Genomic DNA, 26,488 nt, shown 5'->3' with positions numbered 1-26,488 from the left:
CACGCCGTCGGGGTGATTACTAGCGTTGGCGGAGAGTCGGTTGAGCCTCTACTCTAGTCCATTTCCTTCGAGGGCTGGTGGTGCTGATCTTGCCCACTGTTGGCAAGACAGCTGATCTCCCTTTGAAAATCGTAAAAATTAAAAGGCGTGAATCTTCAGGAGTTCAGTGAGCCATGTCGATGGCTTTTATAACGCATCGTTCACCTCTAGTATCCATCCAGCAAGAATATCCCCCGATAGTTCATCTTTCTCTTATTTTCAAATGAAATAGATACAACAAGAAGGAACAAAAGCCACACATTCATATATTAGTCACCAAGTGACTCTGCGTCTCAGTGTTGGTCGATTCCTCGTCGTTGACAGTAGTGGTTATCCCTCTCTCTGGAGTAATGAAATAAATTGAAGTGATACTGTACTACTGGCTAAACACGCGGTTATTTTCACACCAGGAAATATCGAAAAATAATTAATTATCCAATCATGAGAATAAAATGATACGTGTCCCGGTGATATTTTGTTAATCACATTTGTGCTGGCAATGCTGACATGACTGTCGTCTGCAGTCGAGTGAAGTTTTTCGTTTCGTAGGAAAAACAAAAAAAAAATCCTAGGATTTTATCGAGAGTATTGACAGAATTACTGAATCGTCAACGAGAAAGGTGAGATTTTTTTAATAATTTATTCACATATTTATTCACTGTCCAGTGAACCAACAAATGTATTGAAATACATTGGAAATTGTTGAGATTGAAAATTCAGACGTTAAAAATGTCCTCAAGGCTTCCATTGGATGTTTTTTTTTACACTCGTGGAATTTCTTGTCGCTTACTTCAACCGAGGAAAACCCAAGATCTCCTGTTCGTCAAGGTGATTCACAGGAGGGTAAACATTTTTCCCACGATGATTCACTTACTTCTGGGAATGTACTCAATAAACGATTTTCAAATTCCATTATATATTTTTGTCGGTACATTAACCTAGTCAATAGCCCTCTCCGGGTCAATGCAACGGTTTCGATGAGGCAATGTCAACTCTGTGGCTACAAATAACTCGGATTTTATTCGTCGACTGGTCCTCTTAATTTTGGTGAACGTCTCCCTGACAACAGATACCCAGATAAGACACGTGTAAACGAACTTCACGTCTTGAGAGTTGTGTATTTGATAAATGCTTTGATTTTATTTTTTTTAGAGGTGATTATTGATGGAGAATCTCTTGGTGCTTGTGGTCGTTGTAATTGTGCTAAACAGAATGAGCGATAAGAAATGCTCAGTGGAGCAGGCCAAATGTGTTGCAAATAATCTTTGGTCCTTTGGGCAGTTGTTGATAAGTGCGATAGATTCGAGTGGATCTTCAAACAATGGAGTTGGGGCTGATTAAAATCAAACTTGATTTTAATTGATCTCGTTAGATAGCGATTGATAAGGAAAAATTTTTTATTGATTGGAGCCAACTGTATACTGATAGAAAAAAACACTTTTTATGATTGTGATGGCTTGAAATATTTATTATCTATTTGAGAAAATATTAAGTGGATCAAATCTAAGGCTAAATTCTGATGATTCATTTTTTAGATTCATTTATTTGGGTGAAATTAAATAGTTCTTCGAGTCATCACGTGCAGCACAATACAATTGGAATAATTACATTTTTTTGTAAATTATTGAGATCATAACACCATTTTTTCATAACACCATTTTCAACAGTCAAAACTGATTTATTTCATTTTACCGCATAAAATACATTTATACTAAAAAAATACATTAAGGATAAGGAACCCTGAGATGACCAGGGTGTTCTGTTTTATAACTCGATAGTAAATAGTAGTGTTTCACTAGAATTTTCTAGACATAAACCATTTTTTTCTGTCAGTACAGCTCATGAAAAGCCCGAAATCGCCAGGAGTCGGAATTAGAAATTACGAATTTGTAGGAAATATTGGAGAAACGAGTTTTGTATCGGGGCAATAAAAAAGTCGTAAAAATATCGAGGTTTTACGTACGCACAGAGTTATCAAACGGATTTGATTTCGGTATCTTGGAGCAGATAGAAAAGTAGTTGAAAAATCATGTGTTATGTCTGAATATTGTTAAATGATTCCCTCTTTAAAGAGTCATAAAAGTGGAGATAACATTGTCCTGATGTCGCCAAACCTAGTGGTTATTGAATTTTAATAGAGATATAAGAAATTTCACAGGGGGTTTTTTTTTTAGGTAAATCTAGTCATCCGTTCCCTCGGATTATGAGATACTTATCGGAAAAAAACTTGAGAGATAAGTTGACTTATCTGGTTTTAACACTTTGCCCTAGAATTAGAGATGGCATTCATGAAATATTTGAGACGGTCTGGTATTGTCAAGATGAATGTGAAAATTAAATGAAAGAAAACATTCAAAGATATCAATAATAATCGATAATTCGCAAGTGAACAAATTGATTATCAAAACATGACAATATTTTTGTTTGTCATTCTGGCATGTTAATGAATAAAAGAAAATTGCAGAGGAGATAAAATCGTCATCGAAAGTGAGATAATTTTTTTTTATTCTGTTCATTTATGCAGTGACGAGGTGGCCAGACAGTTTAAGCCAACGTATAGCCTTTGGGTGCGGTAATTACGGGATTATCTGATTAATGCGTCTTTCGAAAAGTTCAGTCAAAGATTTATTTATCGAGGAATGAACAAAAAATAGAGGAGATGCATTAGTTGAGATGAAATTAAATCTAACGTTCATTTTTTCTTGTTTTCAGATTGAAAAATGGGACGTTACACAGGGAAAAAATGTCGTCTATTAACAATGCTGTGGCTCACAGCATTTTTCTTCTTAGTAGAAGTTATCGTCGGTTACCTAACAAATTCAATGGCACTTGTTGCTGATAGTTTTCACATGTTATCCGATGTAGCGGCACTGGTAGTTGCATTTCTATCTGTCAAGGTAATTATTCAATTATTGGCGTTCTAAATTGACCATTGCTGAGGGAGAGAGAGAATTATTTTGTTAAATATTCATGAACGCGACTGAAACACATATTTTTTAAAAATATTACTGCATGGCACACGATCTTAAACGACTTTCTGCAGAAAAAAAATTGCTATTGAAATTCTAATAAAAGTTTACTGAAGGTTCTGTATATGAGGGAATTTATGCAGCGATAACTGTATCTTCCAGATGTCGCCGAAGAAATGGTCGAAGAATACGTTCGGCTGGGCCAGAGCTGAAGTGCTAGGGGCACTGGTGAATGCAGTATTTCTGGTTGCTTTATGCTTCAGTATCACCGTCGAAGCTTGCAAAAGATTCATCGAACCAGAGGACATCCACAGGCCTGAGCTGCTGATTGGCGTTGGCACTCTTGGGCTTTTTGTCAATCTCATTGGGTTGTGTTTGTTTCACGGTAAACATTACAATTTTTTAAATTTACGTTCAAAAAATATAACGTTTTTGCAATTTGTTATTATTTAATGACTCACGACGTTTCAAAATGGCGTAAAAATTTTCTGCCTTTTTCTGAACGTTTAAAAAGCCATGAAATTTCTTTAGCCATTAAATAAAGATAACAAGGAAAAGCTCGGGGTAAATAATCTCATGGACTCCCCGAAATTACGTCCAATAACCAAAACCCCATCCTGTTATCCTCAGGGCACCACCGCAGAGATAGTATACCGAATCACGCGGAAACTGAGTTTCCTTCAACTTCCTCTCCCATTTCTTTTCACTGCAATTTACCTTCAACTTCCTATGTAGGTCAGAATATCCTTGATGCATTTTAAATCCAAAACGATCGTGAGTGTTTTCTTTTTGTAATTTAATTTTTCATTTACTTTTTAGAACATGGAAGTTCCCATGGCCATTCACACAGCAGCTCACGTAGCCACAACAGACTCAGCACGCTGGTATGCGATGACAATGAAAATGACGAAGCATATCGACCATCATCACCACCACCACCACCACCACCGCCTATCAAAAAATCCCATGGACACAGCCATGATCCGAGTCAGATGAATATGCGGGGTGTATTTTTACATGTTCTCTCTGATGCTCTTGGCTCCGTTATTGTTATTATTTCAGCTGCGATTGTACAGTTTACCACATGGGAAGGAAGGTGACTATCTCAAATCCAGATATTTGTTGGTTTTTTCAGTATTTTTTTAGTTTCTTTCCAAGAATGGAATACATTATTGTCTATCATGACATCAGTGCCGTGAATTACAATACATGTTTCAGTGTTACGTAAATGTTGCTGAATTATGTGTCATTTTTAAGGAAAAACATGTTATGGAGATTATTTCTTTTCAGCCGACATATCGATCCAGCATTGTCTCTTATTCTCGTCCTTCTTATTCTACGCTCCGTCTGGCCACTGCTGCAGGAATCGGCTTTGATCTTACTCCAGACAGTGCCAACTCATATTCAAGTAATTTTTTGTTGTGTTATATATGTCTTTCCGAGAATAACTTTATTGATCAAAATCCTCACTCTTATTGCTCGTGGGAATGAGAGGGGGGCGCTCTGCTAACAGACTTAGAGGGGAATCCGTTACTGTTAATTTAGAACAATTCTCAAAGTATCTGATTTTTAATATGTGACCTTGATTTCATGAGCGCAGTGTATCTGTTATAAATTCGACGATTGTTTTTGGTTCCTTATTTCAGATATTCAAATTGCTACTATTTTTAAATTCAAGGTGGATGCAATTCAACAACGTCTGCTTGAAAATATCGATGGAGTTCTGGCAGTTCATGAATTTCACGTATGGCAACTTGCTGGCGATCGTATCATCGCATCAGCTCACATCCGCTGCCGCAATCTCTCCGAATACATGAAAATAGCCGAACAAGTGAAAGAGTTCTTCCATAACGAGGGAATTCACTCCACAACTATTCAACCTGAATTTATTGAGGTATTTTGACATTTCGTCGAATATTAGATGTTAATTACTGATGAGATTAATTCGAGGATTTTTCATCTTTTAGTACAACACTGACAGTAAAATCAAGGAGACACCAACTGAGGATTGTGTGCTTGATTGTCCAAAAACGGATAAACCGTGTAATCAGGCAACTTGTTGTGGTCCTTCTAAACAGGTAAACAGTTCTTTGCATTCAGTTTTCTCAATTTTTCCGTTTCTTCTGCGAAATTATCCTTCGATTCCGTGAAAAATATACGATATTTTATTTTCGAAGTAACGGAACTGGTGGGGAAAAGTAAATTCCATCGGTCATTCAAAATACTTTTCATTCCTTCAATAGTTGAAGTACAACGATTTTTATTTTGACTATTCAGCGATTTTGATTGGATGAAAATTCATAGCTCTTGTCTCCGTTATTCTCTAGATTATTCTGTAAATAATGTATTTTGTCATTCGCAATTTCTTTGCTGAGAAAAAAATTATTTCTCATCTCTTCAATCTTCCGCAGTACTATTTGAACAGAAGTGCCTCCCTCTCCTCTCCTCCCCAGTGTCTTGGTCGCTGTCTGGCCGGTATTAAATCAGAGTCAAGTACAATAATAGGTAATTGGGGCATTCTCAATACCGCTAGTAATTACGCACTGAACTATTGGGACCGGTAAAAGAGACAACAAAAGAACAGTTATCACAAGCTCACGGAACTGAAGTATCGGGAAGTTTCCAATTATTAAATTGAAAATTTGAAACGACACAAATGAAAGAGCCAGTCGCTGAACTTTACCCTTGACAGTTTAAAAAAATTATCTTATTTTTTACTGATTTTGTCGGATATAGTGATTCGTTTTCCATCACTTCCATAATAAAACAATAATAAACCCAGTGCGATTGAAATTGATCACACGCAGTCCGAGGATTGATAGGTCAGTGAAATATTCCGATGGTGAATCGAGTGGTTTATAATGAATGATTACGAAATCAGTACGTGATATAACATTTTTATCACAATGGAAACGCTAAAAAATTAGGAAATAATTGCATTTCCCATCAGGAAGCTGAAACCTTGTAATCATTATCGAAGAGTCGTAGGGCACAATGTTGAAGAAATACAAATTATTATTGAGTTGACCTAATTACATTTCCGTCACGTCAGTGGAGTTCTAGATTTTAATCAATGAAAATATGTTGAATGACGTGATCTTTCGTAAAATTCCTCATTCAATCCTCCAACTTATGAATTAAGGGGGGAAAATATATAAATAAAAATTGATAAACTCAATTTAAAGTTTACAAAATATGGATTACGTATATCACATGATCGACTGCTCTACCAAAAAGTTGTAAGAGAATGAGTTTATAGTTTTTTAAAATCAATGATAGGGACGTGAAACTCCATCACCTGGTGAGACTCCCTACATGTGCCGCCAGCGTAACAGCCTGGCACGTTCAACAATATCAATTGGTGCTGGTGATCAGCACGAAGTTAACGAAATGGAACGTGGTCACTTACTATCACCACCTTCGTCCCACCACTCCGTCCAACTGACTCATCAAAACAGCCCGAAGGTCTAACATCGCTCATCAATATAAAATTAAATACACAAAGCAAATAAAACGATTCACAAAAAACGATCGACAGAAAATTTAAGCAAATGAATAAATGAGTGGATGTCGAGTGATTCCGTGTGTGATGGCGTGTTGAATGAGGAAGAATGTTAATAAAAAAAATGCCTACTTCCGTTTCAGGCGAGTGCAAAAGACAAATCAAATTGGTGATAATTGTACAAAATCCAATAAATTTATATTTCTTTTTTGCACTCACCTCCATTGCTCCGAGGGAGTCATTATTTTCACTTCTGACTCATTGTGATTTCGAAAGATGTTAAGTAGATTTGATTACATTTTTCACACTCATTGCTGCAATGAAATAATAGAAATTAGATCGCTTGAAATATCATATCCACTATTTTGTGAATATTTTTGCAGACTATAGTGGAGCTGTGGCTGTTGAGCGCATCTATTTTTACTAATTCATTACTGATTTGTATTCTCACACTGCTGGGTGACGTATTAGTTAGACTATTGTACAGAAAAATTGTTTATTTCTAGATTATCAAATGGTCTTCAAGTACGCGAGTACACGCTCTTAGTTTCATTAATACTTTGACAGAAGTTTTTCTTCACATAAAAGAAACTTGTCTGTACGTTGACTGCCAAAGGCGTTTAATTACCAAATTTTACGAGATCGGATATTGATTTTTTTTACCATTAACATTTTGTGGATTAAAGCCGTTGCTCTACGGAGTTTATCGTCACAAGTTTGTGATATGATATTACATTTCGATTTATATGATAGAGTTATGGTATTTTTACTTTTACAAATTTATTGTAGTCTGTAATTTCTCGAACAAATCTATGATTTTTCATTATATAAAAAGTGATGAATAGTTGAGGTAGAAAATTTCTTAGACTATCGTAATAATTCTAAAACCAAAATCAATGGGTGGATGCGAGAATTTATATAATTTCACGATAAGACGTTTCATTGTTTGGATTTTTATAAATTTCCTGTTCTTCATCTGTCGATTTTCTTTGCAATTTTAGCTAACGAATTTAATTTGAACATTTAATTGTTCATAAGAGGCAGAGAGAAAGAAAATCATCATTTATTGACTCTTTTTCATATGACAGGCATTAACCAGATAATCAATGTTCAAATAGCTTAATTCACTTTAAATCATTCACGATTTTTATAGAAATGCAACATAACGCATGAGGAGATCGGTGACAGAGGGATCAAACAAATTGCAAAAAACTAACAAAAGTTCTCATCAAAAATATTTCATGACGTTTTCTCATGAAATAGTTGATTCACGAGACGATTAGGTAATTAAAAAAATTTTGTATTTTGCGTTTTATCCCTCAATCACTGAGATGGTCTCCCTGAGCAAGATATATTTTGTAAAATTTTTTAAGTAGCTGAAACTGAAGTGAGCATGCACTTAAACGAGTACGAAAAATCTTCAGAGCAATGATGCAAAGACTAAAACGTAGAAAAATGGTGAAAGTAAATGATTTAAAAAATGTATTACTTATTTATCAATTATTATGGACACTAGGGAATTCGTTGAAAATTGTCAGAATTTTCCACACCGAATAAAAAATTGAAAAACAGTAAAAAATGCCCCAGCAACATTTTTGTAATGGATTTCTACTTTTCACCATTTGACTACCAAACTATAACTCTACCTCCTTGATTAGAGAACAAAATAAAATACTGTATGATAATTCAATTAGAAATACTGCCAAATTATAAAGTTGGTCGTGAAAAAAAACTACGAAGAAATATTTCGCACAGTCTCAAACATTATTTCGGCATCATTTGCTTATGCCAAGTATTACAAATATAAATTGAGAGAATTGTGAAGATTTATTGATTAGTGAGGGGAAACTGGGGCGTGATGTTAATAATGAGAACAAAAAAAAAAATCATCGTTCCTTAGAGTATATTATATTTGTATATGCTGAAGTGACAAGAAAATCCTTCATCAATGCAGGAGTGATATAGGTCGTTAAAAGAGAATCAGGAGAAAATCAAGAAAACTTGTCGTTAGGATTAAATAAAAAATGTTCTCATTCCTTCATTTCACAGGGATATGGAGGTGATGAATCATTAGAATAAATTTCATTGTAAATATCAATGAGAGAAAATGAGAGAAAAAAAGATGAAGAGTATTTATAAGCCAATGTTATGAGTAACTTGGAGAAAATATAAATTTTATTCGTCAGTCCTTAATCGGTGTTTACAATTTTTCTGCGATTCTTGAGTTAATTTATTACATATAAAAATAATTCATCATTAATGATTAGGTTTTTCGTCACTTTTTCACTGACTGATGAGTATCTTCGTTAAATTAACTGTCAGTTTTGGGTGGTTGTTTTCAATAGCCCAGAGCTAACATTTGCTGATTTATCCATGCGAGGTAGTTGTTGACGTTGACGTAAACACCGGGAATTCCGGCTGATGCGCAACCTATGCCCCATGCAACGAGACCAATTACTTGGAATTGTTGAGTGGCTGTTTGACAGACCAGAGGAGCCCCCCCATCTCCCTGAAATCACGAATGTTCGTGTTATGAATCAGATAAATTATCAAGAGAGTTATTTTATTTTCTCTTTCAATTATTTCGTAAGAACTTTTTTGTGGGGAGGTTTTCTCCCGGGAATCAATTCCTGGAACCGTTTCTTTTGTAATCAATCCCGTCCACTTTATGGAATAAAATTCCCACTCTTCAATTCTATTCACATTTCCGAAAAATGTATTCCTTCCACGAAATAAGAACCCTTAATATTTTTTCTAAAAAAAATACTTACGGTGCAAGCATCTTTGCCCACTTCACCCCCTGCACAGATGAAGCTACTCCTATCCAGAGTAAAGAAGTTTCCAAGTCTCGTACTCCTGAGGCGAGTCTCGCAGCTACCTTGATCTACAATAGGAACATCAACTTCCTTCAGAAGTGCCTGATAACGTCCATCACTTCCGAACGAGTTTTTTCCCCATCCGGTGACCCAGCACCTTGGAAAATCCATTAAAATATAAAAATAAAATAATGAGAGGTGAGATGTTTATGGAATGGTTCATGGAATGATTGGGATCTCAATTGTAATTGATAGTTTTACCTTGTTCCAGTTGCTACCATTGCTGTGGGCAAACACGCGGTATTGATGTTGGGAGCTGTGGTGATAGGGGCCACTCCATTCAGCCGAATCACTGCTACATCATTCTGGAGTGTACTGACCACGAAATTCGGGTGTATGACCATTGATTTGGGTCGAAATTCCACGTAGGGATTGGGCTCGACCGTTGCTTTCCCGTCCCAATCCCCCAGACGCATTTTAAAGTTCGCAGGGCTGAAAAAAATTGAATATTTACCCTTTCAGATAAAACAAACCAGAACGAAAATAACGAATTTTCCTGTTCTAGGGGATAACAAGTGGGGAATTGCTAACATTGTCCCGAATAGTATTTGTTTTATAATTTTTTTTCGAAAATGTACAATCGCTGGAAATTTTTTTTCGAACACTCACGCATATGGCTGCACCTTGTGAGCCACTGTAAGAACAAAATTGGCGTTGATGAGCACTCCAGAGCCAATGTACATATTGTCAAGTGTCAGAAGAGCCACTTGCCAAGGATAAGCACCGTATCTGGCGGTTCCAACAGGTTGAGCAGAGGCATTTGTGACTTTTCGTCTACCACAGGAACTTGTGGCGCTTGAACCAGTTGTAGCTCCACAACACCACACCTGCCCCGCAGGACAATTTTGCGTTCCCTAATAGCATAATAATAATAAATAACGTGTTTCAAACTTTAGTTCAATGACTGAAAAGTTTTCATCGAGATCAACCGCGATAATCGAATAAATATGGCTACCGTATTGACTATTCTTATGTCGATTCCAGGAGTTATCACACATGTCCCAGCAGGCACACATCTGCACCCTGGTTGAGGGGGAGCAGGGGTCGTAGCTAGACGAAGAATAATAAAAAATTATTAGGCGGTACATTCTGGGACTGGAATTTTCTGTGATTTTTTTCGGGATAAAAATTCATCTAATTCGATGTCCTGAAATTATTTTTGGCTTTCAAGTTTCAATTTTCCAAAAATTCACTGCTCACTGCGTATTCTCACAAACACAAACCGTCGTAAACTATTGTATTTTCACTTTTTCATTAGTCTAGATAATTTCGAAAGGGAAAAAATACGAAAAATCAAAGTTCGTACATAATAATATGAAAACCTACTTGAAACATCAAAATAAATAGTAGTTGTCTGTGCAAAGATCTGTTGCAAAATTACTGCCAGAATCACTAGAAACTTAACACAGAAATCAATCATTGTTTCACGAATTATGTTTCAAGGATGTTGAATAGGATACTCAGAGGAACTTGCAAACACCACTGACTTCCACTACCGAGTGCTGGTGAATTTATAGATCCACTGAATTTACGTCAAAGTTAACGACTCGTCACCTAATATTTTCATTACGAAATCTAGTTAATAGCATTTTTTGTTACACTAAAGTGTGAACAGATGAATTAACGCGAACATCCAGCCGAGAAATGAATAATAGTGATGGCCTTCTCCAATACCCAGAGTTTCCCTGTACCTAATGCGAACTGCTGGGGAATGTATACATCATACATTCTATGAAATCAGTGTTGGATCGAGCAAAACGTACAAATTACTTCCTATTCTAATTGTTGGGTTTTTTTCACTCCCAGTGTTTTGTCTTTTTTTTCTACCCACTATCAGTCTTTTCATAGTTTTTTTTAACAAATTTTCTGACTGCGATCAGTGATAAAGAACGGACGAACTGGCGACAGTAATTACAAATTATTCCTGTGACCGATTCGTAAATTACAGGGAGATATATGGGGACTTTGTCATGTGGAACGAAATGAGGAAATTCCCGAGGCGTGAAGCACCACAAAATGGTCAATGGATGCATCAAAAAATGATTAGGAACAATTGGGGAACTTTAATTTTGATTTCTGTCAGAGTATTTCCGGTTCATCTGAGAGTTTGGAAGTGAATGACAAAATGTTGTTGAATTTTATTCGGGTTCCATTGATCTTTTTATTGTCCATGTCTTCTAAAATCGAGTATTATACAGAGGATAGCGTAAATGATGAGTTCGATAGATTACAAGATATCTTATCGACATTATTGATAACCAATTTGGGTTTTTTTGCGGGATACAGTATGGCCTATGAGTCTGGCTACACGTGTTTACTATTTTTATAACAGATTCGTAAATCATGATTTTGTTAATTATTGCCCTGGGCTTCGTGAAAATTAATTTCGCTGACGGTAAAGAAAATCCCCAATAATTTCATGTTCTTCACAATTTTTAGTTAACAATAGGAAGTACTGTGATTTGTGATTAACAGTGACTTGAAATTTTCTCTTGCAAATGATCTTGAGAAGAGAAAACCGCATGATCGATTAACAGTGAAACTCTGTCGATGATTTTCCTTGAAACGAAATGGAAATGGAAATCACATCAAAGAGAATTTGTTACAGTAGTGAAACAATCTTTCGTTTCTATAATCAAGTTACATAGAAAAACCGAATTCTATTGACTATTCATATCGATTATTTTCTATTAAATAGTTCAGTCCAATCGATGAGAAAATAATAATGACAGATAGGTATATTAACAGACAGATTAATAGATAAATATTCAGTAGATTTTTTTAATCAAGTGAGATAAATATCAGAAATGAAGAAACAAAAATTTTATCGAATCAATATCACGTCATAATATCGTGATAATTAGAAAGAAAAATAATATTCTAATCTCATCATCAGGTTTGATATGTTATTACTGCACTGGCGTATCTGAATATGATTCCTGCGTCCTAGACAACGGAGTTCCCAGTGGATGTGAAAAGAAGTACTGCACCATTATACGTCGAGAACTTTACAGTCCACCTGGAACTTTATTGTACTTTTTGCGTACCTGTCAAAATACCCCACAGTATGTGAATGCAGAAGTCAATGACTCTAATTTCCGAACGTTCTATCATGCCTGCACATCCGATCTGTGTAATTCAGGTGAAGGGAGACTGAAACCTAATGCAATAGCACCAATAAAGATGGAAAAGGGGAAAGTCCTGGTAGTTCCTGGAAAAAGAATCTCTGCGTCATCGGCTTTTCGATGTTGTCCTCTGCTTTTAGGGATCATGGGTTCATTGCTGGTACTTTTAATGTTATGAATATCAATTAATAATAATAGTAATTAATAATTATAATCTAATTTATTGTTGGCAATTATTGATTAGTAATTGGTAATTGTTATCGTCATCTTTAAAATAAAGATTTTTTTATTCGAGTTATCAAATGGTTGTCAAGTTCGTCTGTAATTAGGTAAATGTTTAAAATTATTACAAGTAGATACGAAAAATAATGTAGAATAACATTCGGCATTTGTAGGTTTTATGTATTATTCCTCCATATACAATATAGTTTAAAATACATCGAAATACGTGAATAATCGAATGTATACAATAGAAATATATTTCGGCAGAGAGAGAGTGATGATTAAACAAAAGGAAGTGAGAAAAAATTTCACTTGGAGTATGGAATTTCTTCTTTTAGAATTTTTTTTACATTTTATGGCTGAGTTACTGAACTTTGTGTACATTCTTCATGAATAAATAAAACAGAAAATAAATAAAAATTAATAAATCAGTGATATATATACTCCTTAAAATATAATTCAGAACGAAACATTTTTTGGTAATAAATATCGAGTGCACCTCCTCCACTCGTTTTTAGTTATGTTTTCGGAAATGAATCCTCTCATGTTCGTTACATTGGATACACACACTACCGCTTATACTTGTGAACACTGAAAATTGAATGGGATAAATGCGAATTCATGGATCAAAAAAAATTAAACAGGATAAATCACTCTTCGATGTTTGGCACAATCGCTTTTACATCAATAAATGAGGCCTCATTAGCCCCTGTATTTTAAAGATTATGAGCCATTGAGCGAAATCTTTTGGATATTTTTGTCTACATGAGGTATTTTATGTTCGAGGGAGATCGGGCTGATACGGACCGGGACATCTTTTTAGTTAAATTGATGTGGGGATAATTAAAACGGTTGAATTGATGTACATAATCATTATGGATTTTTTTTGGTATTTACATTTTTGCGGAATTTCAGTTGCCAGTCTATCAATCCACTAATCACCTAATGCTTCACCTATGAATTTATATTGGAGGGGGTGGATGACATCTTCTAAATTTTTTTCAGATTTTTCCGACGTATTTATCTGCTACTGCTCATAAATACAAAATTCGAAAATGATTCGCTTCCTTCGGTAAATGCATTGGTAATAATTTCTTTGCGAATATAAAAAGAGTAATAAATTCATATTGTAAATATTAATAAACGTGGAATACGTGAGCTAAACATTTCAGTAGCGAAGTGACAACACGAGATAAATTGCCTTCTCTCTGAGTCGACTTGTTGGCGAATATCTCCGAATCTAAGAGAGATGGCGAATTTCGCGTAGGGACTTTTTTGTAATACGGGATTCGCTCCACAAAAAAGGTCCCAATGAAAATTTTGCTATCGTCCTTGGATGTCGAGATATTTATAAAAAACTGCTCAATAATCAAAAATGATTTGTTGGGTGGCATCACTTCGTTACTGATTTCGTGAATTTTGCATAAATAAATTACATGACTCATTCTAAATGTGATTCATCTCTCGATAATTACTCATGAATATGTTCGTAACTTTGGCATATTTTTGGACCACGAAATATTTCGATTAAAGTTGTGTCCTGCTCGCTGTTCAACTTACCAAGCTACTGGTTATAATGTGTCTCTATATTTTTCTATTACAATAATTCGATTACAAAATGATGGACTTCTTAATTAATTATACAGAATAAATGAAATCAGTGCATTCGAGTCATTTAATTAATATTTAATAATTATTGTGGTCCTGAAACCAGTCTTGAGGTCAACCCAATGATAAAATCACATATTTGTTTTGTTTGGTTGCGCTTATAAAAAATTTATTTCACGTTGCAATATCGATGAAATCCTCAATGAAAAGCAATTATCGGATTTTGTTTATTGAAATGACTGAGAAACGATTTTTTTGAATTTGAAAATCACAGTTTGTCATGTCGGAAGTTGTTTAATGAAATTGTTTTAGAAGAATTCCTGGTGGAAAGTTTATTGACTATCAGATTGAGAAATTATTATCACAAAGGGAAATGCAAAAAATGTATTCACTTCTGATATTAAATTGATTTTTATATTAAATATTTCACCCTTAAAAAATGTATATTATGAAAAGTCCCTACCAATAATGACTTTTCTTATAAAAAATCTGAAGTCTTACATAAAAATATCTGACCCGATTTACAAGGATTATATTTAAGGACTTCCTCTAGAACGAGTTCATACCAATTCTCCTAATGTTCTGACAACGGGAAAAAAATCGTGATAAATTAATAAATATTTTTGTGCTTCAATACTTCACCTCATTCAATTCATCGCTTCACTGGTAAATAAACAAATAATCATCTGTATGTAATGAGCTCTTTGGTGCAATAAATTATAAATAAAATGTTGTGTAAATAAATGAACAGGGATTATAGATAAAAATAAAAAGATGATATGAATCAGTAGTGAAGCGATAAAACAGTTCAAACTGATTTTGACTATTGGCCAGTTAACAACAATTGTTAATGACCATCTAAAGCCAAAGAAGATGTCGAGATTTTTGTTAATTTTTTATATCCCAATTCTCTCTCTAGAACTGGTTATTACAAAAATGCCGTCATCTTCCTCACATCCGGAGATATTTCTTGGAACTCAGTTACAAGTTGAATCGACGGAATCGTTTTACCACTTCCCTGTTGAAATTATATTAATTATGGCTCTCTAAAACGGAAATATATCTAGTAGTATGTCAGATACTAATTACTCTTTGTATTCTATGAATTGATTATGAGACAGTAATTGTCTTGTTTTAGTCAATATAGGTACCAATAACCAAGGGCACAGATAAATATTGTTGTTCTCACAATATTAGTAATTAATGAAAAGTATAAAAGTTCAAATATTTATAAATATCCCTTGACCACGTGATCACGATTTTCGTAGTTTACTGTCTTCTCTAACATGTATTAAACGTCGCAAGCATACAAACATTAGTGGGAATACAATGACCATTTAATATCGTACTGACAGCTCATATCAAATATCAAAATTTTCTCCTATTTTATCAATTTTTCCCTCTATTTTCTCCTAATTGTTTCCTATTAGATCCTTTCCGCAGAAAAGATTGAACAGTTTGTGAACGATAAACAATTAAAGTATTGGATTGAATATATAAAATAATTATTGTTGGCTCGGTTACCGATAAAATCTTCGCCAATTTTTATGGGCTTTCATAACCGAGAAATGACAAAATAAATAAATCATAAATATTAACAAACATTTGATGACTAATGCGCATCCCAAATTATTTGCTAGATTTATAAACTAATTTTAGACGAAGAAAAAAAACGAAAATTTGAAAAAATATATAACGTTTTTCTGCTGTGTATTATGCAATAGTAATATTAGTCATTTGAAATTATTATTAGTGGAAGAATGAAAATGCAGTTGGAATGACGAGAGTTTTACAAAACTGTTGTGAAGTAATAAAATACAACGAGCTCAGAGCAAAATATTTTTCTTAAAAAATGTTTGAGGATCTCAAAAAATTTTTGTGATTGCTGATAAGTTAACATACAAAAGGATTTTGTCCGATGGCAAAGGATTTCAGGATATTCTACACCCTCACCGACGAAATTCACGTTTTTTTCATATATTCGATTGTAATAACCCATTGTACATTAATCGATAAATAAAAAACACAAAAATCTTCTAAATAAAAAAAAAACAATCAACACCAGCATAATTTGTTACTTAAATAAAAATTAAAAAATCCAATGTATACAATCTTGGTATGCATATCATAAAAATCTCTTAATAAAAAGATCATTCGATTTTTTTCTCAAAACTCATCAATTTCATAAATCTTCGCAAAATATATTAGATTTTCTTCGTTCGTTTTTATCACTTCACGACAGGAATTTTTAACAATAATATTGAATTGTTAACTTTACTCGTTATGGAATGAGCTTGAAATGCCTCCCTAGTGTCCACATAATCGTCATATCTTCCAGTCAATATAAAAAAATCGAATCGACAATTATTGGACATACAGTGAACGCTTGCGAATTAATCGTCAAACTATTACAAAAACTTTTTTGTTGCATTTCTTCGTTAAATATCGATGTCTGTAGTTTGAACGATACAATAAATTGATTTGCAAGTCCCAAGATCGATATTATCGTATTCTGGTGGTTACTGGAGGGAATCGAAGACGAGTTTTTTCATCTCTTCTTTACTATTCGATAAATTAAAAAAATTCTGCACTAGTTGAATTCCCGGTGAAGAATCTCTTCTACTTCGATTACTATATATTTCGGAGCTAATTAGGTGAACTGCTTCACTAGAATTATTGTTGGGTTCCACGGGTGAAAGAATTTTCCCTACAATTCTCTAGTTTTCCTCAATTTTATCTTGCAGATGTCGTTAGATTTGTGAGATCTAAATTCATTTAGTGTTACTATCCATTTTGCCAGTTTACTTTGGATTATGTAAATTATTAATCCTATTGTTTCTTTCATATACGAGGTTTGTATGTAAGAGTGACGTGGAATGTCTGGACGTCCATTTCAGTGCAGTCCTGTGGACCAATTGGCATTTCCACATTTTTGTCAACCTCGTTGGAGAGTTCCTCACTGTTTTTAAGAAATTTCTCCGTTGGCTGGTCCATGGAGACTCTCTTCATCTTCATTGCTTCGAGAGAACGTGACTTTCCCGAGTCACTTCGACACTTTGCACCGTTCTCCTTGTTTCTACGAGATGAGCTACGGTGCAAACGGGATTTCTCTCTCGAGGCAGTTCGACGAAGACTCGGACGCTTTACAGACTCAGCACTGGCACTCAGACCTGTTGCTAATTATTTTTATTCTCAATTAGAATATTCGATTGAGGAGGGAATCTCATTGCTTTGATTCTCTCTCCAGACTATGCGTAATTTACAGGGGAAAATCCGAAAATTAATAAACTAATATTTCGACTAATTATGGAATGTTTAATCTTTTAAAAAAAAATCCACTCAACTCAGGCAGTTAAAAAAACCATAAACGTTCAATTCTTGCACTTCAAGCCGATAAATAATATGTCAGAACATTAAACAAAATATACATTTTGACTAAAAGGGTGTCGAACATCTTTGGAAATTGGTGGGCCTTCTCACCCGCCCATGACTCTGCATTTAAAATTTCACCCCAACCCTGTGCCAGTATCTTACCGATATTTCCCGACGACGAGCGATTGGATCCCCTAAGAATGTGTATAGCAGTTGGATCACTATCAGTTCCAGTTAATCTCTCCCCAACCGGTGTCAAAAACCACTCAGACCTGGTGCGCATACGTGCTGTTTGCCTCTCGTGCACCTTGAATCCATCACAAATATTCACCTCTTTTAGAATAATTTATCAATGAACTACAGATCTTCATTCAGGTCACACGAATTCCACATCAATCATGACAAAGTGCAAAATGCGTGATGAATAAACAATTTATTATTCAGGATAATTTATCAATAATGAAAAAAATCATATGGCAATAACAGTATGAATTACAGTACATGGATTCACAAGAAAAAATGAAAAACCGTTATAAAACTGATTAATTGGGTATAAACTTGTCATGCAGATGGAGATAATAAATTTTACTTTAAGAAAACTAATAAACGATACATTAATTCAGATCAAAGAAAAAATAATAATCGACAAAAAATCGAACAAATACAAATCGATAAATACTACAATGATTGTGGTAACAGAACAACAAATGGCATTCATTTGAAAAAATGCAGTCTTGTTTGCGTAATATCATCGTTATACGAGTTCGAATGATATACTGTTATAGCTTTTGGAATGCAGATCGATAATAAAGTGTCGTATTGAGCTCTGAGAGTCGTCATAAGACTTGACATTCTCATTTCTTTTTTTATTCTCCAACATTCTATTTAATTATCTTTTTTTAAATTTTATTTTCATTCTAGTTCGGTTATGTTAATTCAGCCAGGAACATGGGACCACAATAAAGCTCTCGTGTCCTAAAATAGCCTTTCCTCATAATGTCACGGGCTCGTTTGTTATTCTCGCTGTGATGATCGTTAAACTTCGCCAATTTTTACCTGTGGCAGATAACTGAGGCTCTTTGTGCTCTCAGCATAACGGTTAACTGCCCTCAGTTCGTCTAGGGTCATTATGTCTCCGTGGCGTGAATGATGACTACCGTTGCTTGAGGATCTGCTGGATGCCTGGAATTGTATTAATGGGTTACCTTTGCTTCCAGAAGAGTTGAGAAAAAAAATGTGATGTTATGGTGATTGATAGTACGATTTTATGATGATTTTAAGGTGGCGGAGACGATATTACGGTTGTTGTTAACAAGTACTTGCAAAAAATTGTCTATTTTCTTCATATTCCAATACATCTGTGAGGAAAATTACTCTTGAAGAGAAATTATATCTTATGTTTATCGCGTTCTGTTGAAAATTCCTCAGTACTGGCAATTTTCATAACTGCGTTGCATTCTACAATTCACAATGCATTGTTTAAAATCTCTGAGTGTAACAGCAGATGACACAGTTCATGTACTTCGCTGTATTTTCGTAAGAGGAGAATATACTTGAAGGATTTTATTACCTGAAAGAGGCCATTTTCCTCGAGGCTCACTGATAGCCTTGTGTAACTCTCGAGGAGGGTGTTCTCTGGGATCATTCCCAAGGACGATGTTAGCTCTATAGTCTCTGGTACGTGAATCAACGCGGGCGTCGATTGGGACTCCTCCTGATGCGACATTGCTGGTGATGGAAAATTGAAGGAACTTTTAAAAAATCAAGTACAGCCATTTCGGAAGTTTATTCCTTTTATCATTTGATCAAAATTATATCTATGTGTATTTGTTATATACTATACTTCGTTATTCACAGTAAACTGTCTTTAAATACTCACATTCCAAATTAAATTTCAGTCCCCAACGTTCGCATTCATATTGCAGCCATGTTTTTTCAGCTTCTAGGGACAATTGTCCTGAAAGAAAAATTGTATTTTAAATAAATAAAAGTGAGCAATTGAATAGACATCTTTTACTAGTAAAAAAAAATACTGAAGTGATTATAATCTGAGTAAAATTGTGAAAAAAAAATCACACGTACTTGATACAAGAGAATCCGGTGGATATCTAAAACTAAATATCCAATCTTCGTCGACCTTGAGTATTCGTCCAGTGATTCGCGCGTAGAATTCGTAGTTCTCACGTCCAAAGAGATTCGACACACCAAAATTATCAATCATGAATTTCATAACTCGAGTTGCAACCTGAATTGAATAAAAGAGAAAAAAAAAGTGAAATCGTGTTGCTTTTCACGAGGAAATTGAGAAACTTGAATTATATAAAAGAAAGCGAAACTATGAAGCCACATGCAGTTTCTTTATCTGTTCATTAGTAGATGAATCATGATAATTTTTTTTGTTTCTCTTTCATGCATTACCGTGTGATAAACGAAGTTAGTTACTTGAAAACTTACGGAGACTTCCGCCTGGCAGTGACAGTGGGTAAGCACAGAATATGGAGAGAGAAGTGATAACATCGAATTCGATAAGCACATGCTTTCTTTCGTTAATAATTTATACAGATGAGGCGATAGAAAATCATAAAGGAAAATCGATAATCTTTCTGGGATGTTTTACCCGTTTCTTCTTTGAGCTTTGATGACCTCGTTCTGAGGGTTATTTATATTAGGGTAAGATAGATCATCCGTAAATAGGGGTGGTCACCCCCTTTATAGGCATTTTACACCGAAAAAATAGTGAACCATCTATGTGTTTCCCTTTGTTTATGGTTTTTTAATAAATGTTTCTTCCATTTTTCAGCGAAACGAAATCGTGACATAGACATAAATATTACTAATTAATATTAAAAGATATGTGAAGATATAGATGGCTAAATATTATGAAAACAATATCTGATGACCGTTTTTGTAAATCTTAAATGGAGGTGTATGGGGATTCCCAAAAAAATTACAACACTGTTAGTAATCATTTGCTGGAAATTCGCAATAATTTTTCAGTCACTCTAGCGAAAACAATTTTCCAACAAAATCTATTTGCTAATTGAAAGAGCAATTAGTTCATAAACTTTCTAACTAATTCATTCATTTGAAAATACCCCTCGTTGGGATCCCTGTAGATTAAAATTTCTCATTAAATTTAATGATAATTTCATGATTCCGAACCATCCGTAGTCGTTATTTCATAATTTATTATTAACAACAGATGTATCATATGATTGCAATGACTCAATGAACGCGATAAAGGAGCATTAGTTTTCAGCACTTTGCAGCCAATTTTGTTTGAAGTGCAAAATTTTGAAATTTTGGAAACATAAATTCGGTAGTAAAGCGATAAAATCGAATGAGTCAGCCCGACTGAAGAATTCGAATGACTTCCTATCTCAGAAAGATAGGGAATCGTTATGAGGATTTTTCTTTTCATATGTTGTGGAATATTCCACAAAAAATCGTAATCGTCCCCACCTCCTTCCCTAGTGGATCTGACTCATTGTTTTAACACTTTACACCGGAATGTCATTTTCATAAACTCGATTGAATAATGTCTTACCTTGAACCTCAAGACATCTTCCATTTTAGCAGTTTTTCCATCACTCACGCAGCTTTGAAAGAACGAAGGTGCGACAGAAACACCAAGGGCTTCACTCGACATTCCCGTTCTAGCTCGTTCGCTATTTACTGCAACTACCCTGAACGTCCCGAAGAGTAGTACCAGCAGGCGTTGGGTGTATATTGGTAATGAAGTGATTAACCTAATCCAGAAAGACAAACGGATTGTTTTTTCATTTCGTTATCATTACACCGACGATTTTCATTTATGGGTCAAAAATGTCAATTTTCTGCAATTTGTTACTACATTTTTTCAACTTTCGCAAATGTTCATACTAGTGAATTCAAAAAATATTCTAAATATTGTTCTATTCTGGAAAATTTACGATAGAATTGGAACCTGCCCGCACCGGCTAGAAACTTCGTGAGTCATTAAATAACGACAAAGTGCAAAAATATTGCATTTTTTCACGTCAATCCGATCGTAAATTCACAAAAAAACACATGAATTTTTCGCGGATAGAATTTGCAAGAAAAGTCATGCTTGACAATAATTTTCAAAACAGTTTCAAAATTCAAATTTACTTATGTATCTGGTCCCGTTGTTGCTCGATACTATCCAGTTGTATAATCGTGAACAATTGCTGCTCACCCTCGCGCCCAAACACTCCACCAGGAATTTTACGCAAAAATTTCTTCAGCACACTGGCTATCGTGTAAACACTGAAGTTGTCAATGTTAACTAATCGGCCAGTCTGAAGAAAATGTATCAATTTTTTCATGTTCCCCTGATGTCCTGGCGCTCGGAATACATCCTTCCGATGTGGAGCCTCTTTATTGAGTTTCAGAATAAGAACCTGAACATTTAATCCGGAAAAATGACACTAGATGAGTGAATCAATTCACCAGCCAATTGGCAAAAGGAGACAACTCCCTTTCAATTATCAACAAAATAACTCTTCCCCCAATTATTTCTCGTAATTGATCATCAAGCCCTTGAAAATTAATCTCACAATTACCAGTAATGGACCAGGAATATCATTCTTGCAGACTTCGTCGAGTGGAACTCCAAACTTCACCCTGAAATCCAAAACAACCCCAATGATTAGCCCCTGAAGGCTCCAGAATATCCTCTAAAGACAAAACAGCTCATTTCCTCCATTATTCTTCAATTGATACCAAATAACCAAATGAATTACGAACTTTTCGAGTCTCCTCGGATACGGTGGCACCGAGCTGGGATGTCCACAACTCGTGACAACATTGCCAAGGGTGGCAGCCCTCCTGTGCATTCTCTCAGTCCACGTACTCATCATTATTCCCTCGCAATTTCCCCAACAATTTTCACGAAAAAAAAACTCGATCTCTTCACCTTCACAAATTCCTACACAATAACGACAGTCACTGCACACCTATTCATTAAATTAACTCATTCCGTTATTGTCACACCCAAGCCCATAAACTCGTGTCTAACGAGTGTCCTCTCATGACAAATCAGACATTGGGGGGCGTGTAAACAACATACATAAGGGCTTAACCTAAACGCCCAGACCCTGGAGGAGCAATTGAATAATTTTTTTCACAATTAACATCAAATTCACCACTAATTATCACCACACTCGTATTTTACAGTTGTCCATGACTGATTATCTTCTCCATCATTTCATCTTCACCATAATCACAATCAGAAGAGTTTGCACATACAATTGTTCACAACGACAAACAGCCCATTACTGTCCAGCACTGGCAATCCTCAAACAATTGCACTTTTGTACTGTAAACAATTTCTTGAGGACAACAAACAATTTTAATTAGGGGAGTTGAGAGGGAGGCCCTTTCTTCTGGTGCTGCTGATGGATTTGGATGGAGTGGAATGATGATTGCTCCATTAGTTGACTTCTAACACTGGTCTATTGCCCATGTAAAGCCTCGGGAATGTACACCAATGCACACCATAGAAACTAGTGGTCGAATAAATGCGCAGGGTCGTTTCATTTTACCAGACTCACACACCTAAGGATGAGTGAAAGAACGTGTTTTAAAGTTCCATTGGGTGATGTTGAGGACTCGTGTAAACACGCAACCACACATCACAATCATAAAAACCACTCTTCTGGTGTATGTAGTGTCTTTGTTGGGCTCTTGGTGATTGTGTGGTTACTTCTCCTTCCTCACGACGATTAGACCACTGCACACTCTGCACAGCCAGTGCAGAGATTATAGGGGGGATCGTTGGCGCTTATAGAAGAGGCTTCAACAAAACTTGGTGGCGCTAGCGCATAAACTACCATGGTAAACGTCCCTGTCGGTAAGGGGTTACCATGGGGTAAGCGACATTCACTCGTGAGACGATTTGCGATTTTTCTAGAGCTCTCGAAATATTCTAAAATCGATTTTTTCGATTTCCATGTTTTTCTCGACTCCTAGACTTCCTAGAGCAAAAAGGGCCCGAATTTGGGACCAATTTTTTCGCTGATATCTCAGGAAATAATTTAGCTAGGGCAATTAGACCAACGGTATTCAACTCGAGAAGACGATTTTCGATTTGTGTAGAGATTATGTTTTTTATTTCGCAATCGCGTTCCGCTCGGTACAGCAGAGACGAATTTAAACTTTTTTTTTTTTCATTCCCGAGCGGGATCTTTAAAAAATTTTCCTATTGATCTGTATTTCTGTTGCGACTTCCGGGAATTGTTATCGCATCGCATATTCAAGAACCTCTTGGTATTGAAATTTTAGAGTTTCGCGGAATCAACAGGCTCCATCATTTTGCACAGATAAACGCGAAATGTCCATAAAATTTCGTTTTTTTTCTGTCAGCAGACGAAATATAACGCTGATTGGTGACAATTCATTGCATAACCGAGTGATACCACAGCGTTTGTGAGTAGCCCCTGCAGTAAAATTCTGCAGGACGTTCTCTTCCTTAGGGGATCCACTTAACCCGCCTACTAATTAATTCTTAACAAATTAGCAATATTCCTCCGTATAATGAAGCAGGGCATGATGGACGGTTGAAATGAGTCCAGAGATTTAATTATGCTCTCTCTTAGGTAAAATCCAATTTATTAACGCAGAGTCATGGCAATTGGTGGAATCCACTTCGAATGTTCTCTCTGCCTTTGCATTAACGAACACGATCATTTCAGATCTATATAATAGAAGAATAACTATAACAAATTGTCTGAATAGCTCTGATCCTAGTCAGTACGAAGTTGAATCTCTCATCGTGCAAAACGCGAATGAACTGCGGTTAAAAAAGTTTCTCGCAAAATAAATAAAATAAATAAACTTCGAAAATTAAATAAATTAAATTAAGTATTAGCGTTAAATTGTAATTAATTTAGGGAATTATTTTGATCAATCGACGATCTGAATTATTAGTTGGAAAGTTCCATCGGTTTTTCGAATATAAAATTGCAAAAGTGCAATTGATTAAGAAAAATAATTAAACAAATGGCTGTAGTACACCCGGTGCCGTTCGAGGAGCTCCTGAAACGTGAACCTGAACTCCAGGAGTCTGATATCCTGGCGCTGAGGGAGTGGTGCTCGAAGCAGCCGCATTTGCCAAAAATTTCTGATACTGATTTGGCAGTTTTTTTACACAGTAATTACTATCGCGTGGAGCCAACGAAAAATACTATCGAAACGTATTATACCCTGCGGACGCATTTACCGGAGTATTTCGCAGATCGAGATCCCTTCGTGGTCAAGGAACTTCGACAGGCGTTTAACACAGCGTGAGTTGGTCCACCAATTTATTTGTTCCATTAGCTTCGACCTAATTACTCTTTTAATTAACAGAGCTTACATGCAACTCGAGGGAAGAACCCCAGAAGGATTCGAGATAACGTACGGCCGTCTCATAGACCTCGATCCTTCGCACTTCACCTGGAATGACACCATGAAGTTATGGAACATGGTCACTGACTTATGGATCCGCGAATCAGGAACCATGAAGGGACATCTCTTCGTCGTGGACATCACGGGGGTGACGTTTGGTCACGCCGGTCGATTGAGTCCTCTAGGGTTTAAGAAATACCTCACATTCCTGCAGGACGCACTCCCAGTTCGCCTGAAGGGCCTTCACTTCATTCATTCGTCGCCAGTCATGGAGGTCATCCTCTCGATGATGAAGCCCTTCATGAAAAAGGAACTGTTGGAAATCGTGAGTTTGATTTTTTATTCCTAACGATTTCACCGGCTTTACTATTTTTTTACTCACCAAATCTGCCCGGGAAATTGAATTTCCCGCCGTAATCAGCGGCAGGAAAGTGAGCACTTGCCGTCCTAGGACGGAAAGTGGTCACTTTCCTGCGCGGAAGTGTTGACAGACCCCATCATTCCTTAGCTCCACGTGCATACCGATAACAACACCGTCGCCAAATTTTTCCCGATCGAACTTCTGCCCAATGAGTCGGGGGGTAAAGGTGGTCGTGTTCTGGAACTACACGAGAAAAATATAAAGAAACTCGAGGCTAATCGGGGCTGGTTCCTGGAGGACGAGCAGACTATGCGCGTCAACGAGAACCTGCGTCCTGGAAAGCAAAAGACTGCGACTGACTTGTTCGGAGTGGAGGGAAGCTTCAAGAAGCTGGACATTGATTAGAGTTAATTTTAATGAATTATCAACCTGCACTTCAATCAGAAATAAATCAAAATGACCTGAAATCAAATAAATTCATCAGCTGGATAAAATCCTAATGAGTTAATCAGTATAAGAGTCGATTTGAGGACTCAGTCGAGGGTTAGGCAATGCCGATTTAATTAGGTGATTATCGATTAATCAATTCCCAATTCAACTCAACAAATTAGAATAATTTGGCATCATCCGACTTTATGACCGGGGAATTCCGACTTTATGACGTCACGAATCACGAAAAAACATCGAATGAAGTGGAATGTACTTTATTAAATTATTATATCGTATTATATTACATTATATCGTATGTTGAGTCGCATTAATGACCGAAGAATTGAATTTTGTGAAATTTGATAGCAGTTGAATAAATGAAATTAAATGATAATCCACATTTTTTTGTATTAAACATCGAGAAAACGTTATCACAAACATGGGCACTTAATTAACCACAATTTATAGTTCATATTTTTTTTATTATTCATAATAACCGCCCGAGTCACTGAGGACTTGTGCAGAAATAGACATGACTATGGTCCTCACTCCATTCGATTTCGACCTTTTACCTGATCGTAGATTGCATCGAGTAT

The 26,488-nt window shown here is 35.7% G+C and overlaps 5 protein-coding genes across 10 annotated transcripts; 3 read left to right on the top strand and 2 right to left on the bottom strand.

Annotated features, from left to right (window-relative positions):
- Nucleotides 1-151: 151 nt before the first annotated feature.
- On the top strand, nucleotides 152-8,703 carry LOC135170452 (proton-coupled zinc antiporter SLC30A1). 5 transcript variants are annotated; one of them, XM_064136283.1, is made up of 10 exons: nucleotides 156-659; nucleotides 780-2,606; nucleotides 2,752-2,936; nucleotides 3,171-3,393; nucleotides 3,639-3,743; nucleotides 3,828-4,104; nucleotides 4,299-4,416; nucleotides 4,687-4,902; nucleotides 4,976-5,086; nucleotides 6,288-8,703. In XM_064136283.1, exons 3-10 carry the CDS (start codon nucleotides 2,760-2,762, stop codon nucleotides 6,477-6,479), a joined length of 1,419 nt encoding a protein of 472 aa, XP_063992353.1. In that variant the 5' UTR covers nucleotides 156-659; nucleotides 780-2,606; nucleotides 2,752-2,759; the 3' UTR covers nucleotides 6,480-8,703. The 5 variants fall into 5 exon arrangements, with proteins under 5 accessions (XP_063992354.1, XP_063992353.1, XP_063992351.1 ...); XM_064136284.1 differs by lacking the exons at nucleotides 780-2,606; nucleotides 6,288-8,703 and adding an exon at nucleotides 5,420-6,281 and having other exon boundaries at nucleotides 152-659; XM_064136281.1 differs by lacking the exon at nucleotides 780-2,606 and having other exon boundaries at nucleotides 157-659.
- On the bottom strand, nucleotides 8,688-10,853 carry LOC135170472 (phenoloxidase-activating factor 2-like). The gene is made up of 6 exons (XM_064136317.1): nucleotides 10,713-10,853; nucleotides 10,342-10,436; nucleotides 9,996-10,240; nucleotides 9,588-9,818; nucleotides 9,282-9,483; nucleotides 8,688-9,019 (listed from the first exon to the last, which is right to left on the bottom strand). The coding sequence occupies exons 1-6, from the start codon at nucleotides 10,804-10,806 to the stop codon at nucleotides 8,849-8,851; spliced, it is 1,038 nt and encodes a 345-aa protein (XP_063992387.1). The 5' UTR covers nucleotides 10,807-10,853; the 3' UTR covers nucleotides 8,688-8,848.
- An 808-nt stretch (nucleotides 10,854-11,661) lies between these two features.
- LOC135170488 (uncharacterized protein) lies at nucleotides 11,662-12,689 on the top strand. Its single transcript, XM_064136339.1, has 2 exons — nucleotides 11,662-11,781; nucleotides 12,283-12,689. The coding sequence occupies exons 1-2, from the start codon at nucleotides 11,730-11,732 to the stop codon at nucleotides 12,687-12,689; spliced, it is 459 nt and encodes a 152-aa protein (XP_063992409.1). The 5' UTR covers nucleotides 11,662-11,729.
- A 203-nt stretch (nucleotides 12,690-12,892) lies between these two features.
- On the bottom strand, nucleotides 12,893-23,473 carry LOC135170466 (rho GTPase-activating protein 20). Of its 2 annotated transcripts, XM_064136312.1 has the most exons (10): nucleotides 22,463-23,473; nucleotides 22,279-22,339; nucleotides 21,845-22,116; nucleotides 21,261-21,462; nucleotides 19,796-19,958; nucleotides 19,593-19,670; nucleotides 19,284-19,441; nucleotides 18,770-18,895; nucleotides 17,876-18,020; nucleotides 12,893-17,517 (listed from the first exon to the last, which is right to left on the bottom strand). In XM_064136312.1, exons 1-10 carry the CDS (start codon nucleotides 22,573-22,575, stop codon nucleotides 17,183-17,185), a joined length of 1,653 nt encoding a protein of 550 aa, XP_063992382.1. In that variant the 5' UTR covers nucleotides 22,576-23,473; the 3' UTR covers nucleotides 12,893-17,182. The 2 variants fall into 2 exon arrangements, with proteins under 2 accessions (XP_063992382.1, XP_063992381.1); XM_064136311.1 differs by lacking the exons at nucleotides 12,893-17,517; nucleotides 17,876-18,020 and adding an exon at nucleotides 20,168-20,179 and having other exon boundaries at nucleotides 18,128-18,895; nucleotides 22,463-23,468.
- Nucleotides 23,474-24,367: 894 nt separating this feature from the next.
- On the top strand, nucleotides 24,368-26,286 carry LOC135170476 (alpha-tocopherol transfer protein-like). The gene is made up of 3 exons (XM_064136325.1): nucleotides 24,368-24,999; nucleotides 25,064-25,427; nucleotides 25,611-26,286. The coding sequence occupies exons 1-3, from the start codon at nucleotides 24,716-24,718 to the stop codon at nucleotides 25,866-25,868; spliced, it is 906 nt and encodes a 301-aa protein (XP_063992395.1). The 5' UTR covers nucleotides 24,368-24,715; the 3' UTR covers nucleotides 25,869-26,286.
- Nucleotides 26,287-26,488: the final 202 nt, after the last annotated feature.

Source organism: Diachasmimorpha longicaudata, chromosome 17, assembly GCF_034640455.1.
Source record: "Diachasmimorpha longicaudata isolate KC_UGA_2023 chromosome 17, iyDiaLong2, whole genome shotgun sequence".
Classification (NCBI taxonomy): Eukaryota; Metazoa; Arthropoda; class Insecta; order Hymenoptera; family Braconidae; genus Diachasmimorpha; species Diachasmimorpha longicaudata.
The sequence above is the reverse complement of the archived record's forward strand: the minus strand, read 5'-3'. Positions and strand labels throughout refer to the sequence as shown.

Bases quoted from the DNA above. Each gene is read 5' to 3' on its own strand.
- LOC135170452 (XM_064136283.1), top strand. From the start codon at position 2,760: ATGGGACGTTACACAGGGAAAAAATGTCGTCTATTAACAATGCTGTGG. The intron at 3,744-3,827 runs GTCAGAATATCC...TTTACTTTTTAG, and splicing joins ACCTTCAACTTCCTATGTAG to AACATGGAAGTTCCCATGGC. The intron at 4,105-4,298 runs GTGACTATCTCA...ATTTCTTTTCAG, and splicing joins TTTACCACATGGGAAGGAAG to CCGACATATCGATCCAGCAT.
- LOC135170472 (XM_064136317.1), bottom strand. From the start codon at position 10,806: ATGATTGATTTCTGTGTTAAGTTTCTAGTGATTCTGGCAGTAATTTTG. The intron at 10,241-10,341 runs GTAGCCATATTT...TTATGCTATTAG, and splicing joins ACATAAGAATAGTCAATACG to GGAACGCAAAATTGTCCTGC. The intron at 9,484-9,587 runs GTAAAACTATCA...GGATTTTCCAAG, and splicing joins ATGGTAGCAACTGGAACAAG to GTGCTGGGTCACCGGATGGG.
- LOC135170488 (XM_064136339.1), top strand. From the start codon at position 11,730: ATGATTTTGTTAATTATTGCCCTGGGCTTCGTGAAAATTAATTTCGCT. The intron at 11,782-12,282 runs GTAAAGAAAATC...TCTCATCATCAG, and splicing joins GAAAATTAATTTCGCTGACG to GTTTGATATGTTATTACTGC.
- LOC135170466 (XM_064136312.1), bottom strand. From the start codon at position 22,575: ATGATGAGTACGTGGACTGAGAGAATGCACAGGAGGGCTGCCACCCTT. The intron at 21,463-21,844 runs GTAAATTTGAAT...TTTCTGGATTAG, and splicing joins CAACGGGACCAGATACATAA to GTTAATCACTTCATTACCAA. The intron at 19,671-19,795 runs GTACGTGTGATT...TTTTTCTTTCAG, and splicing joins ACCGGATTCTCTTGTATCAA to GACAATTGTCCCTAGAAGCT.
- LOC135170476 (XM_064136325.1), top strand. From the start codon at position 24,716: ATGGCTGTAGTACACCCGGTGCCGTTCGAGGAGCTCCTGAAACGTGAA. The intron at 25,000-25,063 runs GTGAGTTGGTCC...TTTAATTAACAG, and splicing joins CGACAGGCGTTTAACACAGC to AGCTTACATGCAACTCGAGG. The intron at 25,428-25,610 runs GTGAGTTTGATT...ATCATTCCTTAG, and splicing joins AAAAGGAACTGTTGGAAATC to CTCCACGTGCATACCGATAA.